Source organism: Clavelina lepadiformis, chromosome 2, assembly GCF_947623445.1.
Source record: "Clavelina lepadiformis chromosome 2, kaClaLepa1.1, whole genome shotgun sequence".
Classification (NCBI taxonomy): Eukaryota; Metazoa; Chordata; class Ascidiacea; order Aplousobranchia; family Clavelinidae; genus Clavelina; species Clavelina lepadiformis.
In genome coordinates, this window is record NC_135241.1 from 205,949 (window position 1) to 218,484 (window position 12,536).

Sequence of the window (12,536 nt, forward strand, 5' to 3'; positions counted from 1 at the left end):
TTCTAAAGCACATCGAGATGGACATGGACATCAAAAGCTCGGTAACCGGCAGGCTTGTCCATGGGAATGGGATTCCCATGGGAAATGTCCCATGGGATGGGATGGGACAGCACGAATTGCAATTCCCATGGCATTGAAAATTTGCTAAATGAGCACAGTGACTCGGAATATGAGTACCAATGATAATAAATTGTCATAGATAGACAACTTTTCTGAACTTTAAAGTTAACAAAGTCAATAAATTTTGTCGTTTTGTATCTCTCTTTGTACATGTAGTCAATTCTAATAGACATTAGACTTAAATTTCCATAAATTTAATAACATTTATTGAATTGTATTTTGATGGGATGGCATGGGATGGGATGGGATGGGACAGGCATGAATTGCTATGGGATGGGATGGGATGGGACAGAAAAAATGTCCCATGGACAAGCCTGGTAACCGGGGCTCAAGCGATGAGAAATCACCACCGAGTTTAAGTCGTGCAAAGACTTTCTCAGTCTGAGGATAAAGGTTATGATATTAAATTTGCATATTCTAATAAATTAGCCCATTTGTGTCAGTGCAATTTAACAGAGGGCTTGGCTACAAATTCGGAAACACTCTGCTACTGGCGCATAGACGCCTATACCGTGCTTGAGTTCACTCGGAACCCCGTCTGGTCAGTTTTCATACCGGATGACCAGTAGTAACCTCAAACATTATGACTGCACTAAGCCATGTGTTGCAGCACAATGGATTAGAGTTTAACGTCACATTTGGTCAAAGTGAAGAAGTATCGAGCATTGCTTCCACTCATGTTGTTCATTACTTCCAACTTTTCCGAGAATGTTCTGGTTAAAATTTAATGCAATGGCAAAGATGTTGAGTTGATCCACCAACCAACCCCTGTGCCCGATCGCCCCAAATTTACCCCCACAACAGCAGCAAATCTCTTATTAAAGATATTTTCCCATCTGCAGCATTAGCGCCAAGTCACAACACGGTCTACAGAGCAAAGTAAATATTTTTACTGCATTCTAGCAATTCTTCAATTATTACGTCACTATAGCAACAGGCATTTGAAAGCTTAAATACGCGCTAAAAGTTATCGATTAGAAGCGCGGATAAATATCGCGTTTCATTTAAAATGAGCGGGGAGTTGATCTTAAATGAAAGAATAGTTTCCATCAAAGCAACCGGAGAAGGATTTTCAACAATATGAAGTTGTCGATCATCTTCAGCGGATCTCGCGAAACATCTCCTCAGATGTCGATGAACGCTCATCCAGAGAAGACGATTTTGTGCGATGCCTCCCACAATACTTTGCCTCCACCGTTACTTTATAACAGAGAACCGGCCTTGATAATGAACTTTTTTTCAGGGGGGCTCTTCAACAAGGAGGGAATATTTCGAAATCTCCCAAACAAATGTTCGATCGCGCTTCAGAGAAAAGTTTTATTTGAAATAACGCTCTAGAATCCCGCCATGTTAAGGTCTGTGTAACATCACTGCGCTCTCAAAAGTCAAACACGACGTACATAAAACCTATGTCATCGTTTCAAGGGAAAGTTGGCATAGAAAAATGTCATGTTTATGTGACGTCAAAATAACGTTTTTTCAAATGTTCCGCCCAGGCGGGATGTCGCAGCAAAATAAAAAGTGAACTTTTTAAAGTTTTGTCTCAAAAACATTCAAACGCTCGTGATTGGTCGCTTCTGCTTCAAATTGATTTCAATTGTTTGGTCACAGACTCGCCCGCTCCGGACAAGATTTTCGTTTCGATAATTAATTCTCGGCCTATGTTTATCCCCTCAACCTGTGGACCCGTTAATTGCTCTTTGACGTCATAAAGCTTTAGTTTCGACCCGGTATGACGTCATTAAAAGGCCTAAATCACTGGAGTCTGATGAAAGGTTCTCGCATGACTGAGCACGTTCCAAAGAGTCGAAATGAACTCTATTCCATTCCATCAACTTCGTTTAAGATGACTCAAACGTGACGTAATAATCAACATAAAAGCGTCAGAGTGATTTGATGGATTTCTGCCGTCTCCGAAAGCGATGAATTGAAAAGAAATTCTCAGAACATCTGTCGCGCTTATTGCAAAAGTGATTCAACTTTAAGCCTCATTGCTAGATTGTCAACTTTGAAAACTTGGTTATCTTTGATCGAGAAATGTGTTGGCGATTCCCCCCACCTCGTCGATATAATAATCGTATAACACAAGTCAAGTTTGTTTTCGAGCGATCGCTGATTCGTCGTCGATAGAAATCTCCCGAGCTCACGCTGAAACGTCCAAACCTTGTCAACTCTCGCTATGACGCGCGTACCGCGTGTGCGTGCACTGCGCATGCGCTCTTTATGTTTCTATAATTAACACGCACGACCTCGCGCAAGCTTTGTTAATCGGCGTCTGACGTCAGAGGCATTGATACACGCGCGTCAGAGCCGAGTGTGACTGGCATTTGCTGGTTGTGCTGGTCAAGGTAGGGCTGCCTGGTCGCCGCTTGTCTCGCAAGTTCACTCAGATTTTTCTTTGAAAGTCGGATTCAGTCGCTTGCAAGCTTTCTCCGCTGAAATGTGCTGGTTTGCTGATAGGGTGGCTGGTAACTAGTTGATGACAACTAACTAGTTATAGCAGACAAAAGACATTCTATTAAACAGGATTTGGTGTGGTCTGGTTCATACAAGTTGCGCCAGGCTTAGACGTATAACCAGGGTTGCCATCAGCCTGGACTCAAAAATAAGTGACTCTTAAACGAAAGAAGAATACTACGTTAAGCAGCGCACAACAGGAGAAGGCAATCAATGTTCCTAATAAAAACGAGACACTATTTGCGTGTTCTTAATTTTGGTATCTCTTTCATACAAAGTGGTCACTAAAGGTGTAGAAACTCCCAAAGTAGGAGCCTCTGCCTTAAATCTAAGACAAAAGTAAGGACGCGAGTGAGAATAAGGACAAATGTTAGAAATAAGCGCGGGATGGTCCCGGCTTATGATGTTGAAGACAGGCTGAGGTCGCAGCTGTGTTTAGGTTTGCCATCTTACAACCTTCATGTCACGAAGCAGGAAAGAAAAATTTGCTGATTGTAAGAAACCTTCTCGCGATCCTTTAACACGTCACAGAGCACGCGATTTTCTATCGATTCCGCCGAGCTGTAAAACATCGGTTTTGTCGAAGGTCGGAATTAGAACCAGGTTTCAGCGATTATATACTTCTTTGACGTAGCGCCTGCTGACAGGTTTGAAACGAATATCGGTTAATACGTCATAACAAGACATTTGTGAGGTAACAATCTCGTTTTTTATTGCGCCTCGTGGCACGTGATGACAGATGTTATCAGAAACATTCTTATGACGTAATAATCACATCGCTTGTAGGAAATTACTTGACAAGGAGATTGTTTAATATTCGCGCGGTTTGAAAACAGGTTTTGCTGAAGACGGATCGAACAAAAGTGCGATATCATGTTGACGTAATAAAAGGAGTTGATTCAGCAGAACAAAATAAACAAATGTATTGGATGTCTATGGAAACTTGTACAATGACAACAACTCGACTTCGCTAAGCGCCTTCTGACGTAACTCACTGCGATTGTGACGTAGACTAACGTGTATTGTTGTTGATCTGTTCTTGCGAGAAACAGGCGTGACTTGAAATGATCAAACGAGTAAAATGTTCTTAAAGTTTTACTTCTTTACCCGAAAGCTGGCTCGTGTGTCTAACGAGATAACACAATTTGTTTGTGACCTCATAAAGAACGCCTGAACCGGTATTTCTGTATTTACGTCATGATACATTTTCAGTGAGCAATTTGATGATTTTGATTTTCGTTCCAGATTAAGTGAAACAATAATAATTGTTACGTAACAGGATGCTTTCTTAGATTAACTTTCTGGTTTTGCTGCTTTCTCGTGGAAATATTCATTGCAGCTGTTACTATGGTTATGGCAGAACCAATCAGAAGAACTCCTATCAGGGTTGGCTTGTATGACATCATAAGAACGATCGGAAAAGGAAACTTCGCGGTTGTGAAGTTGGCAAGACACAGGATAACTAAGAGCGAGGTGATTCCATTTAAACAACCTCATAGTCACTGCCATCTTCAACTTGGCCGAAATGCTTTGGTGCAAAACCTTCCAACAGAGTTTGGTGAAAATTACGTCACCTGAGTTGGTGTTGAATAAACGAAAAATGAATTATTAAAACAAGGACAATTGCTAAAAAAAAAACTTTAAAAAAGGAAGTTTTCTGGAACAGAAAAAGTGGCTTAATTGTTGTTTGCTGATCATTTTTATCGACCCCCCCCCCCATCGGTATTTAGGAGGAATATCGCCGCTCCCCGCCCCCCCTCCCTAACAAAATATTGTAGTGCTTCTCGCGTAGAACATTCCAACCAACCCGACTCCATTCGTGTGCGCATTTTGCCGAATAAAGAAATAAGTCTGTCCGCGCTGTCGAAATTGTTTCGTCTTCTTTTTTCGTACGTCACAAGGGAGGAATGTCGTACGCACATTTTCATCTTGTGACGTATGAATGAAACAGCCCGATTTCACTGAAAAAACGTGGCAACGTTGATCTATTTCTACGTCGTTTGCGTATTGCAAATTGTGAATAATTCAGCTCCTTCGGCAACTTGCCTACACTGGAAATCTAATTATAAACCGACAATGCATGTTATGACGTAACGGATGACCGAATGTGATGCGATACCGGCAACTTCAGGTCAAAATCAACATTTTCCTGTTTTTGAAGGTTGCGATCAAAATCATCGAGAAAACGAGGCTTGACCAATCAAATCTCATGAAAATTTACCGCGAAATTCAAATCTTGAAGTTATTACGTCATCAGCACATCATCAAATTGTATCAGGTGATAGATACGAAGACGACCATCTACCTCGTCACCGAGTACGCCGCTCACGGGGAGGTCTTCGGTGAGTGTTCGACGTGAAATTCTGACGCCGTTGTGACGTCAAAATTGATGGTGTTGTGACGTTTGCAGATTACATCACGCAGGAGGAGCGACTCCCAGAGGAGGTTGCTCGGAAGATGTTCTACCAAGTCCTCACCGCGATCGAATATTGCCATAAAAACAACGTCGTACACCGCGACCTCAAAGTAAGTAGGCGGCGAGCCATGCTGCAGGCTTCGACCGAACTCGCCACAAAATGTTCATTTTTTATTCCAGGCAGAAAATCTCCTCCTCGATCAAAACGACAACATCAAACTTGCAGGTGACGTCAGATGCTTTTTGCTGGAAATTCTCAAACTTACAGAGAATCATTTTTTATTTTATTTTTGCAGATTTTGGGTTCGGAAATTTTTTCCAAACTGGTCAAAACTTGAACACGTGGTGCGGGAGTCCCCCTTACGCGGCCCCTGAAGTGTTCGAGGGAAAACTTTACGAGGGACCCCACCTTGACATATGGGTAAGTAGCGCACCACTGTTGCGTAGAAGGCAGGTTCTATGATGTCAGTATGACGCTGGGTGGCAGCACTGATCACGACATAAAACAAGGAAATATCAGGAGTAGTCAGTAGAAAGGTTAATGTGGGTTTTTAAACGGTCACGAATGCGACAAAGTTTCGGATGACGTGGCAACTGGTAAGCGAGTTCAACGATCAGATTTCGTGAGAAGCACCAGAGATAGACAGGAGCTCACCCATCATAAATCACAGCGCAATTACGTCTCCGAGAAGAGTCTTTATACTAAAAACTTCTTTCTACAGAGCGACGGATTGCCGGGATTGCACAAGCAAAACGAATACGAATGTAAAATAAAGTTTCCAATAACAACAAAACTTGATGCCCCAAAACAACCATTTTATCAACATGCGCTGTGAAATATTCGGCCGCTTGTTTTAACTTCACGATGAAATTGTTCAATTTTCAGAGTCTGGGAATCGTTTTGTACGTTCTCGTATGTGGGACTTTCCCGTTTGATGGCTCCAACTTGACTACTTTGAAGGAAAGAGTTTTGGCGGGAAGATTCCGGATTCCTTATTGGATGAGCCAAGGTTAGTCCCATTACTCTGATCATTATTTCGTCATAGGATAGATGCGTGTCTTGCGGTTAACATTCTAGATTGTTCCCAGATTGCGAGAATTTGATCCGGAGGATGTTGGTGGTGAACCCGAAGAAGAGGCTGACCATCTCCCAGATAAAGAAGCACAGCTGGTTGCAGGACTACATCAAGGTACCGCCGCGTTATTGCTCGGAGCCAACTCAGGCCGCAGTTTGACCTTTTCACAGCGGGTCAAGCGAGTTCAGTTAATGGTTTTACTAGATGATATTCATTGTTTCGTCATAAATCATCCCGATAATTACAATCTGTCAATGACAATGCGCTTGTTATTACGTAATCAAATTTGCACAAACAGATTATAATCATGGGAATAAATATGCACAGAACCCGGAAGTAAATATGCGAAAATGCGAGTCCCCAGTGAGAAGGTCTGGTTCCCACCAACTTCCTGAGTTTAACGAACACATTCTCAAGTTGATGCAGACTTCCGGGCTCGACCGGCACAAAACCATCGAGGTAAAAGCAACGAATTTTACCAACTCTTAATCGTTAAAGCGCCAGTTTAATGATGAAAAGTTGTTGCTTGTGTCGCAGTCTTTGAGAAATTGCTCGTACGACCACCTGTACGCTACATACCACCTCCTAGTGGACAGACTGAAGCACCACCGCACCAGCGTTCCTCTCGAAACAAAATTTTCGTTTGACGGAGGCAGGCGAAGACCTTCCAACATCTCTGACCAAACTCTCAGCAAGGTACGTTGCCATGGAGACCACATGTAGGAGGATCACTATCCACTAATTACGTCATCGTCTTACAACAGCAAGCGCAGTGCTCACGTCACCTTGATGAAAGCAGAACTCAGCAATTTATCACAACTGACCACACCTCGTTTAATAAGCGCGATGATGTCACTGTCTTTGACGCAATGTCATCGCCTGACCAACTTACTGACGTCACAGCAATGCAAGGTAATTGTTACATCATCATTCGAAAACCTCCAAACTTTAAAAATTGTGTCCCGTTCATTCTAATGCAATCAATCTTCATTTCAGACCTCCCAAACCTTTCCCGGACCCTGGCCCTGGGAACACTCCAGTTCCCCCACATTGCCCCCCACCCTGTCTCACCCCCTCCCGTGTCGAAGCCCCGCCCGATGATGCACCCCAGTAGGGGGTCTTTACCCCACCAACCCTGGTCCTTTCATGCTGGGGTGAAAACATTCGGAGTTTATTCTAGGTCTCCAATTTCTGGAAAATACAGTGGAAGTGGTGACGTCATACCTTCTGTAAGGTCAATAGACGAAGGGGCTGAGCTTCAGCTGTCCGAGGAACAATTTGATGAAATCGTAAGTCAAATCTGATTGGATTTCGTTTGAGTGATGTCACGTACTTCATGACGAAATATGTGTTGAACAGCGGGGGAATGCTGGGACGCAACGACGTCATACGCTGGGGGTTCCTGAGGCGCCGAATTTACCCCTGATCCAGGCCAGCAACATTGCCGATTGTGCCGTGGCTTCCGCGGTAGGTCAGCTTGCCGTGACCAAAAGGGCACAAACTTCTGTGGAAACGTTCCAAGTAACTTGTCTTAAATTTCTAGAAGATTGCTCCCGGAATATCTGACGCTTTTTCTGACTCCTTGGAAATGAATTATGAGGTCATACACCATAACGGAACGTCAAGTGACGTCACACCAAAGTTGGTTTTGTCTCCGTGTTTGGACGAATCAGGAACGGGCACGTCACACCAAGACAGCAGATGTGTTTACATGGAAAACCAACGGCAACTCCTTGACGTGTCGCCCACCGGTTGGTTGATTCACTTACCACGTGTGAGTTTAAGTTTTTGAATTTCATGACGTCAAATGTCTGCAGGATTCCGCGAGGGTCGGAGGGCGAGCGACGGTCTCCTATCATTCCCCGATAATAGGGTCGGAGAGCATCTCAAACGGTTGACCCGTACCCAGGGTTTTCCCACCATCAATAAGGTGAGAAGTTTCTGCTGAACCTAATAGACTTGCCACATGGTGAATTCTGACGTCATCATTTGAAATTTTTGAAACAGGAGGATGTTGACGAAGGCTGCTTTGAGGCTAGTGAAGCAGTGCCACGCCAGGGGGCTGTTCAGGTAAGAATGTTCAATTTGAAGCTGAAGAAGTCGTCGTCGCTCCGTTTAACTCCTCCTCCTCTTTGCAGCCACATCCCTCGATAGAACAGTCCGCTTCTGCTCTAGACCCTGTGATGTCATATTACGCTCATCACGTAGCGCCGCATTGTGACGCAATTAACTTTCAGCCATATGCGTCAAACCTTCGACGTAGAAGCCTCCAGGTGGCGCAATATGTTGAGGGGTAAGTGGAGTTTTTAGGGATCAAAGTTTTTTCTTGATCGTGAACTTCAACTTGGACAGATTCTTATCTCCCACAGGCGAAGTTCGTCCTACACCAATTCCGCCCATTTTGCGCAACCTATTGTGACCAGACAATGCCAGAATTTCCAACCACACAGCTCGTACATGGAGAGAAGTGATGATGTCTATCAGTGGTCGTCATGGAAACCGGTCACTGAGTCACTGAACTCGCAGTGAGTGCTCTGATCTATCTGCCTCCAACTTGAACCTGTTTTACGATGCTCACGCTCTTGTTCAGTCGCGGTGTCCATTCTGGAGGTCGAAGGGAAATCCCCGTCCCAATAAACTTGACCCCGCTGGCGGTGGCATCTGACGAATCAATGACAAGAACGTCATCAATAGAACAAGCGAAGCGACAACCGAGTCTGCCCAACGCCAGTGGTCACCACTTGCTGTCGCCCCAGAGTCTTGTCCAGCAGCTTCAACAACGCAGGTTAGGAATCGTCTACAAGTGGGCGCTACATAGTGCCCGCAACTGTTCTGCATGTCGGTTATCTTCATACAGGTTGAAGCGGAGGTTGCGAGTCGCCAACCACAACATCAGCCCCGGGATGGCGTATCAGGCAGATCTGCCCGAGCTTGCGCAGCTCAAGATCGCCACCGAGATCAATTTCGGGAATTCCTTCCACCAAGCGGAGGACCTTGAGATGTTCAGCATGCAGGAGAATGCCACAGAAATCTTAAGATGAAAGACCTGCTACAAACATTTGTGCTCAGTACAAAAATCTCCGCCTGGATGTTTACGTATTTATATTTTAGCACTGTGACGTCGCTCTGGCAGTGACCGAACAATCACCTTTATTTATGACGTCATCGCGCAATGTCATTCTACTCTACTGTGATGTTACAATATTATTTTCTCTCGATTTTGCCGACCTGATGTACGCGGTGCTTTGTGCTCCATGCTGCGACCTCTTATCGCCTGTCAACAACGTAACTTGTGCCAAAACCTGGACGACAACAACGAGTGTTTATTGGATGTCTATTCACACTGTTACAACACATGAAAATATTCTGGATCGAGACTCATCGTTCATTGTTGCCGAGTGAAATGAGCGCAGTATTAATAAAAGCCTTGCCATAGCATATTGTGAGCGTTTAGCTTTCTACTCGGGTAAATTCTTAAGCAAAATTCTTGGGCTCCACACCCTGAACTCCCCAAATTTGTCCACATGGTGGCCCCAGTTATCATCATGATTCAGCAATTCTCTTCTTTTTGAGGTTAAATGAGTTCAAGTGCCTTCTTATGGTGTGTCGCTTCACCTCATCTTTCGTGGAAGCCCTGCAAAGATGAGAAAGTTAACATCGACAAGCATTAACACAAACATCTTATAACCAGAGCCGGATTACCAACTGACGAGCCCAAGACAAATCTTTGGCGGAACCTTGGTTGTTCATTGTCATATAAATTTAAACTGTTTTACAAATCAACTAACACTAGTTTAACTCGCAGAAGGTTTCCTGAAAATTTCTCCAATTTCACAAAAAGCTCAGATAAAGAGATAATACCAAAAAATGAAAGGTTTTCAGCTGAATAGAACTTGAAATCAACTCGTGCTACTGCCAGCGCATTGCTCACCCAAATCCACACAGTCCGCAGTTGAAGGCGTTGCTAATCTTGTCATGCTCCTCGATCGTGTGACAGTGAAGTTTAAGTTCGTTGTCAGCAGCAAAACTACAAAACGAGCAAGTCCATGGCAGTTTGCGTTGATGTGAGAACAACTTGTGGTGTTTCATCACCGAAACCGAGTCAGCCGTGTAGCCACACCTCTCACAGACGAGACTAGAAGATAAACAAAGAAATTCATCCACTTGGTAACAGAGTTGTAAACAAGTCAAAATACTCATCTTGTCATTATCTAGTTTGAATCGAATCAACCTTAAGTCTGACTCATGTTACGACAAAGTCATTTAATTCATTAAGTGTGCAGACATCACATAACGCACTGTGTCAGTTAAGTTAAAATTCAGTGCTCTATTTCCAGTTTAGCATAATTTATTAAAGAAACGGCCCAATTTCTTATGTAAGCCACAAATATTTGCCACAAAGTTTCTCGAACTTGACTGAAATTAAGGCAATGACAAAATCACAACGTTCTCTAATGTACCTTGGTAGAATGATGGAGTGCTTCATCTGTTGATGTCGATTCAACAAACGCTTAGACACAGTTTTATATTTGCACTTCTCACACTCCAATGTCTTTATTGTAAGATGTTGCTTCCTGCATGTTCGTAAAGATATTGACAAATTTATCCCTCGGTTGGTTGAATTTACCCCAAAGTAAGAACCACTATTCTAACAGTTGTAAAGAAATTACACAACCATGAATGTTGGCACACTTAGATATGGTTGAAATAAGGAGAAAAGGGCAAAGCTTACATGATGTGTTGTCGCACGTGCGCGGTGTTTCTTGTCGCATAACCACAGTGGGTGCATTTGATTTTGGGTCGATCCTTCTTCTTCTCTGAAACATACAAAGAAAATAAACAACAGATTCTGACATCACAAAGGTGCCATTTTTCTCACCTGGTCTTTTCCCAGGCACCACATTATCATCATTTATTGATTCAATATCAACAAAAGCACTTTCTTCGTAATCTGATCGACAATAACAAATTAGTTACAAATACGGTGTAGTTAGTTAACACTCCGGGGTGATCGGTGCATCGATGAGCCAAGACAATGAGCGCAGCGTTCCACTTAATTAAAATTTTTCATCAGTGCACAGGTCTACAACTTAGGAGAAATAATTTTGAAAAAATGTCAAAACTAGTTTGTACCAGGAAATTTTCTTTTCTTCCGAATGCGCTTGCTGCTTTCTGCAGCCATTTTTAGAATTAATAATTTAAAGATTCCTGAATAAGATGTAAAGGACTGTAAATGTTTCTTAAATAACAAAATTATTTAAGTATAGAAGATGACTATTTCCTTCTGAGTAGGTAATGCAGCTGCCCATTGTAAAAGATAGGTGGTTAGATTAGTGAAATAGGCGATGGGCATGATTGTAACAACATAACGTAAGTTAACAAGCAAGGTTAAAACATCTTTTATTTAGTATCCTGCATTGCGACAATAACATTTTCTTTTCACTTCAAAATTAAATAAAGAAATGTAGTATGTGCCGTGTAGGCTTTTTGAAAGTTTTTTTGCAAAAAAAGTAAACTATGAAAACGTAATGCTTCAAATGGTTTTTGCTTGACAATATTACACTTTTTTATCTCATAGAGCTTTGGTTAAAACTACAAAGGCACAGGTGAGTAAAAATTTCAAAAAGCGGGGCAAGACTATATCTGGAATTGTGAGATTTGTATTTAAACGTCAGTTTTCACAACAACTTTGGTTACCATAAGAGCAGCTTCACAATTCAGCAAAATATTTAGCTTATGTGCAGTTTCATGAAGATAGATTTAAGAACAAAAGACACTGATATAAAAAGCTTTACAGTATACAAAAATCAAAGTGACTATTTCACCGGCCGAAGTTCGCTTATCGAAGTTGCTGAATCATAATACGGTGACCAGCAGGTTTTCACTGATGGGTTTATCAATAAGTGGATAAGGAGAAGAAAGCAGGGGGCTGCAGGGGCTGTAGGGGTTAATGATGGGGCTCGCGTAATGATGCGGTTAATGAGGTCCCGGGTTCGAATTTTGCCATTGTTTGACTTTTTGTTTTTGTCTAAATCTGTTTTTGATCTAATTTAATCACGAGAAGTGAGAGTTTGGGTCGGAGGTCATAAGTTTTAAATTAATTTAGACTTTGGAAAAAAATTGTGAATGTTCCAGTAGAAGTCTAAAAATTGCAGCTTTCCTTGGATTGAATTCTTATCAAATTTTTTGGGCAAATGTGAAAAGTTTGTTGAAATCGAATCGGGTTTTAACATATAATGATCACAAGACAAAGATGTCGACATTGTGTTAACTTGTTTTCTATCGAATCTTAATTGATAAAACATCACATTGAGTCGTGGAAGCAAAATAACAACATGTTCTCGACCGGGTTACAGTAGAATTATAATAAATACATCGAGTGTTAATCCATTGCAATATACAACTGCACGAGTTAGCAGAGGGAAACGCTGTTAAGGAGGTTGCTTAGGGAAATGAGATATTACGAC

The 12,536-nt window shown here is 42.4% G+C and overlaps 2 protein-coding genes across 4 annotated transcripts; one reads left to right on the top strand and one right to left on the bottom strand.

The window, feature by feature from the left end:
• Nucleotides 1-3,789: 3,789 nt before the first annotated feature.
• Nucleotides 3,790-9,507, top strand: LOC143445435 (serine/threonine-protein kinase SIK2-like). 2 transcript variants are annotated; one of them, XM_076944538.1, is made up of 19 exons: nucleotides 3,790-4,050; nucleotides 4,739-4,919; nucleotides 4,988-5,103; nucleotides 5,174-5,219; nucleotides 5,290-5,414; nucleotides 5,880-6,003; nucleotides 6,083-6,183; nucleotides 6,397-6,528; nucleotides 6,607-6,765; nucleotides 6,834-6,981; nucleotides 7,066-7,358; nucleotides 7,429-7,536; nucleotides 7,616-7,820; nucleotides 7,887-7,999; nucleotides 8,077-8,139; nucleotides 8,208-8,362; nucleotides 8,439-8,594; nucleotides 8,660-8,854; nucleotides 8,927-9,507. In XM_076944538.1, the coding sequence occupies exons 1-19, from the start codon at nucleotides 3,925-3,927 to the stop codon at nucleotides 9,108-9,110; spliced, it is 2,730 nt and encodes a 909-aa protein (XP_076800653.1). In that variant the 5' UTR covers nucleotides 3,790-3,924; the 3' UTR covers nucleotides 9,111-9,507. The 2 variants fall into 2 exon arrangements, with proteins under 2 accessions (XP_076800653.1, XP_076800652.1); XM_076944537.1 differs by having other exon boundaries at nucleotides 3,791-4,050; nucleotides 7,613-7,820.
• On the bottom strand, nucleotides 9,372-12,020 carry LOC143445437 (uncharacterized). 2 transcript variants are annotated; one of them, XM_076944539.1, is made up of 6 exons: nucleotides 11,203-12,020; nucleotides 10,949-11,020; nucleotides 10,802-10,886; nucleotides 10,530-10,643; nucleotides 10,001-10,204; nucleotides 9,372-9,703 (listed from the first exon to the last, which is right to left on the bottom strand). In XM_076944539.1, the coding sequence occupies exons 1-6, from the start codon at nucleotides 11,249-11,251 to the stop codon at nucleotides 9,613-9,615; spliced, it is 615 nt and encodes a 204-aa protein (XP_076800654.1). In that variant the 5' UTR covers nucleotides 11,252-12,020; the 3' UTR covers nucleotides 9,372-9,612. The 2 variants fall into 2 exon arrangements, with proteins under 2 accessions (XP_076800654.1, XP_076800655.1); XM_076944540.1 differs by lacking the exon at nucleotides 11,203-12,020 and having other exon boundaries at nucleotides 10,802-10,881; nucleotides 10,949-11,193.
• Between the last annotated feature and the right edge of the window lie 516 nt (nucleotides 12,021-12,536).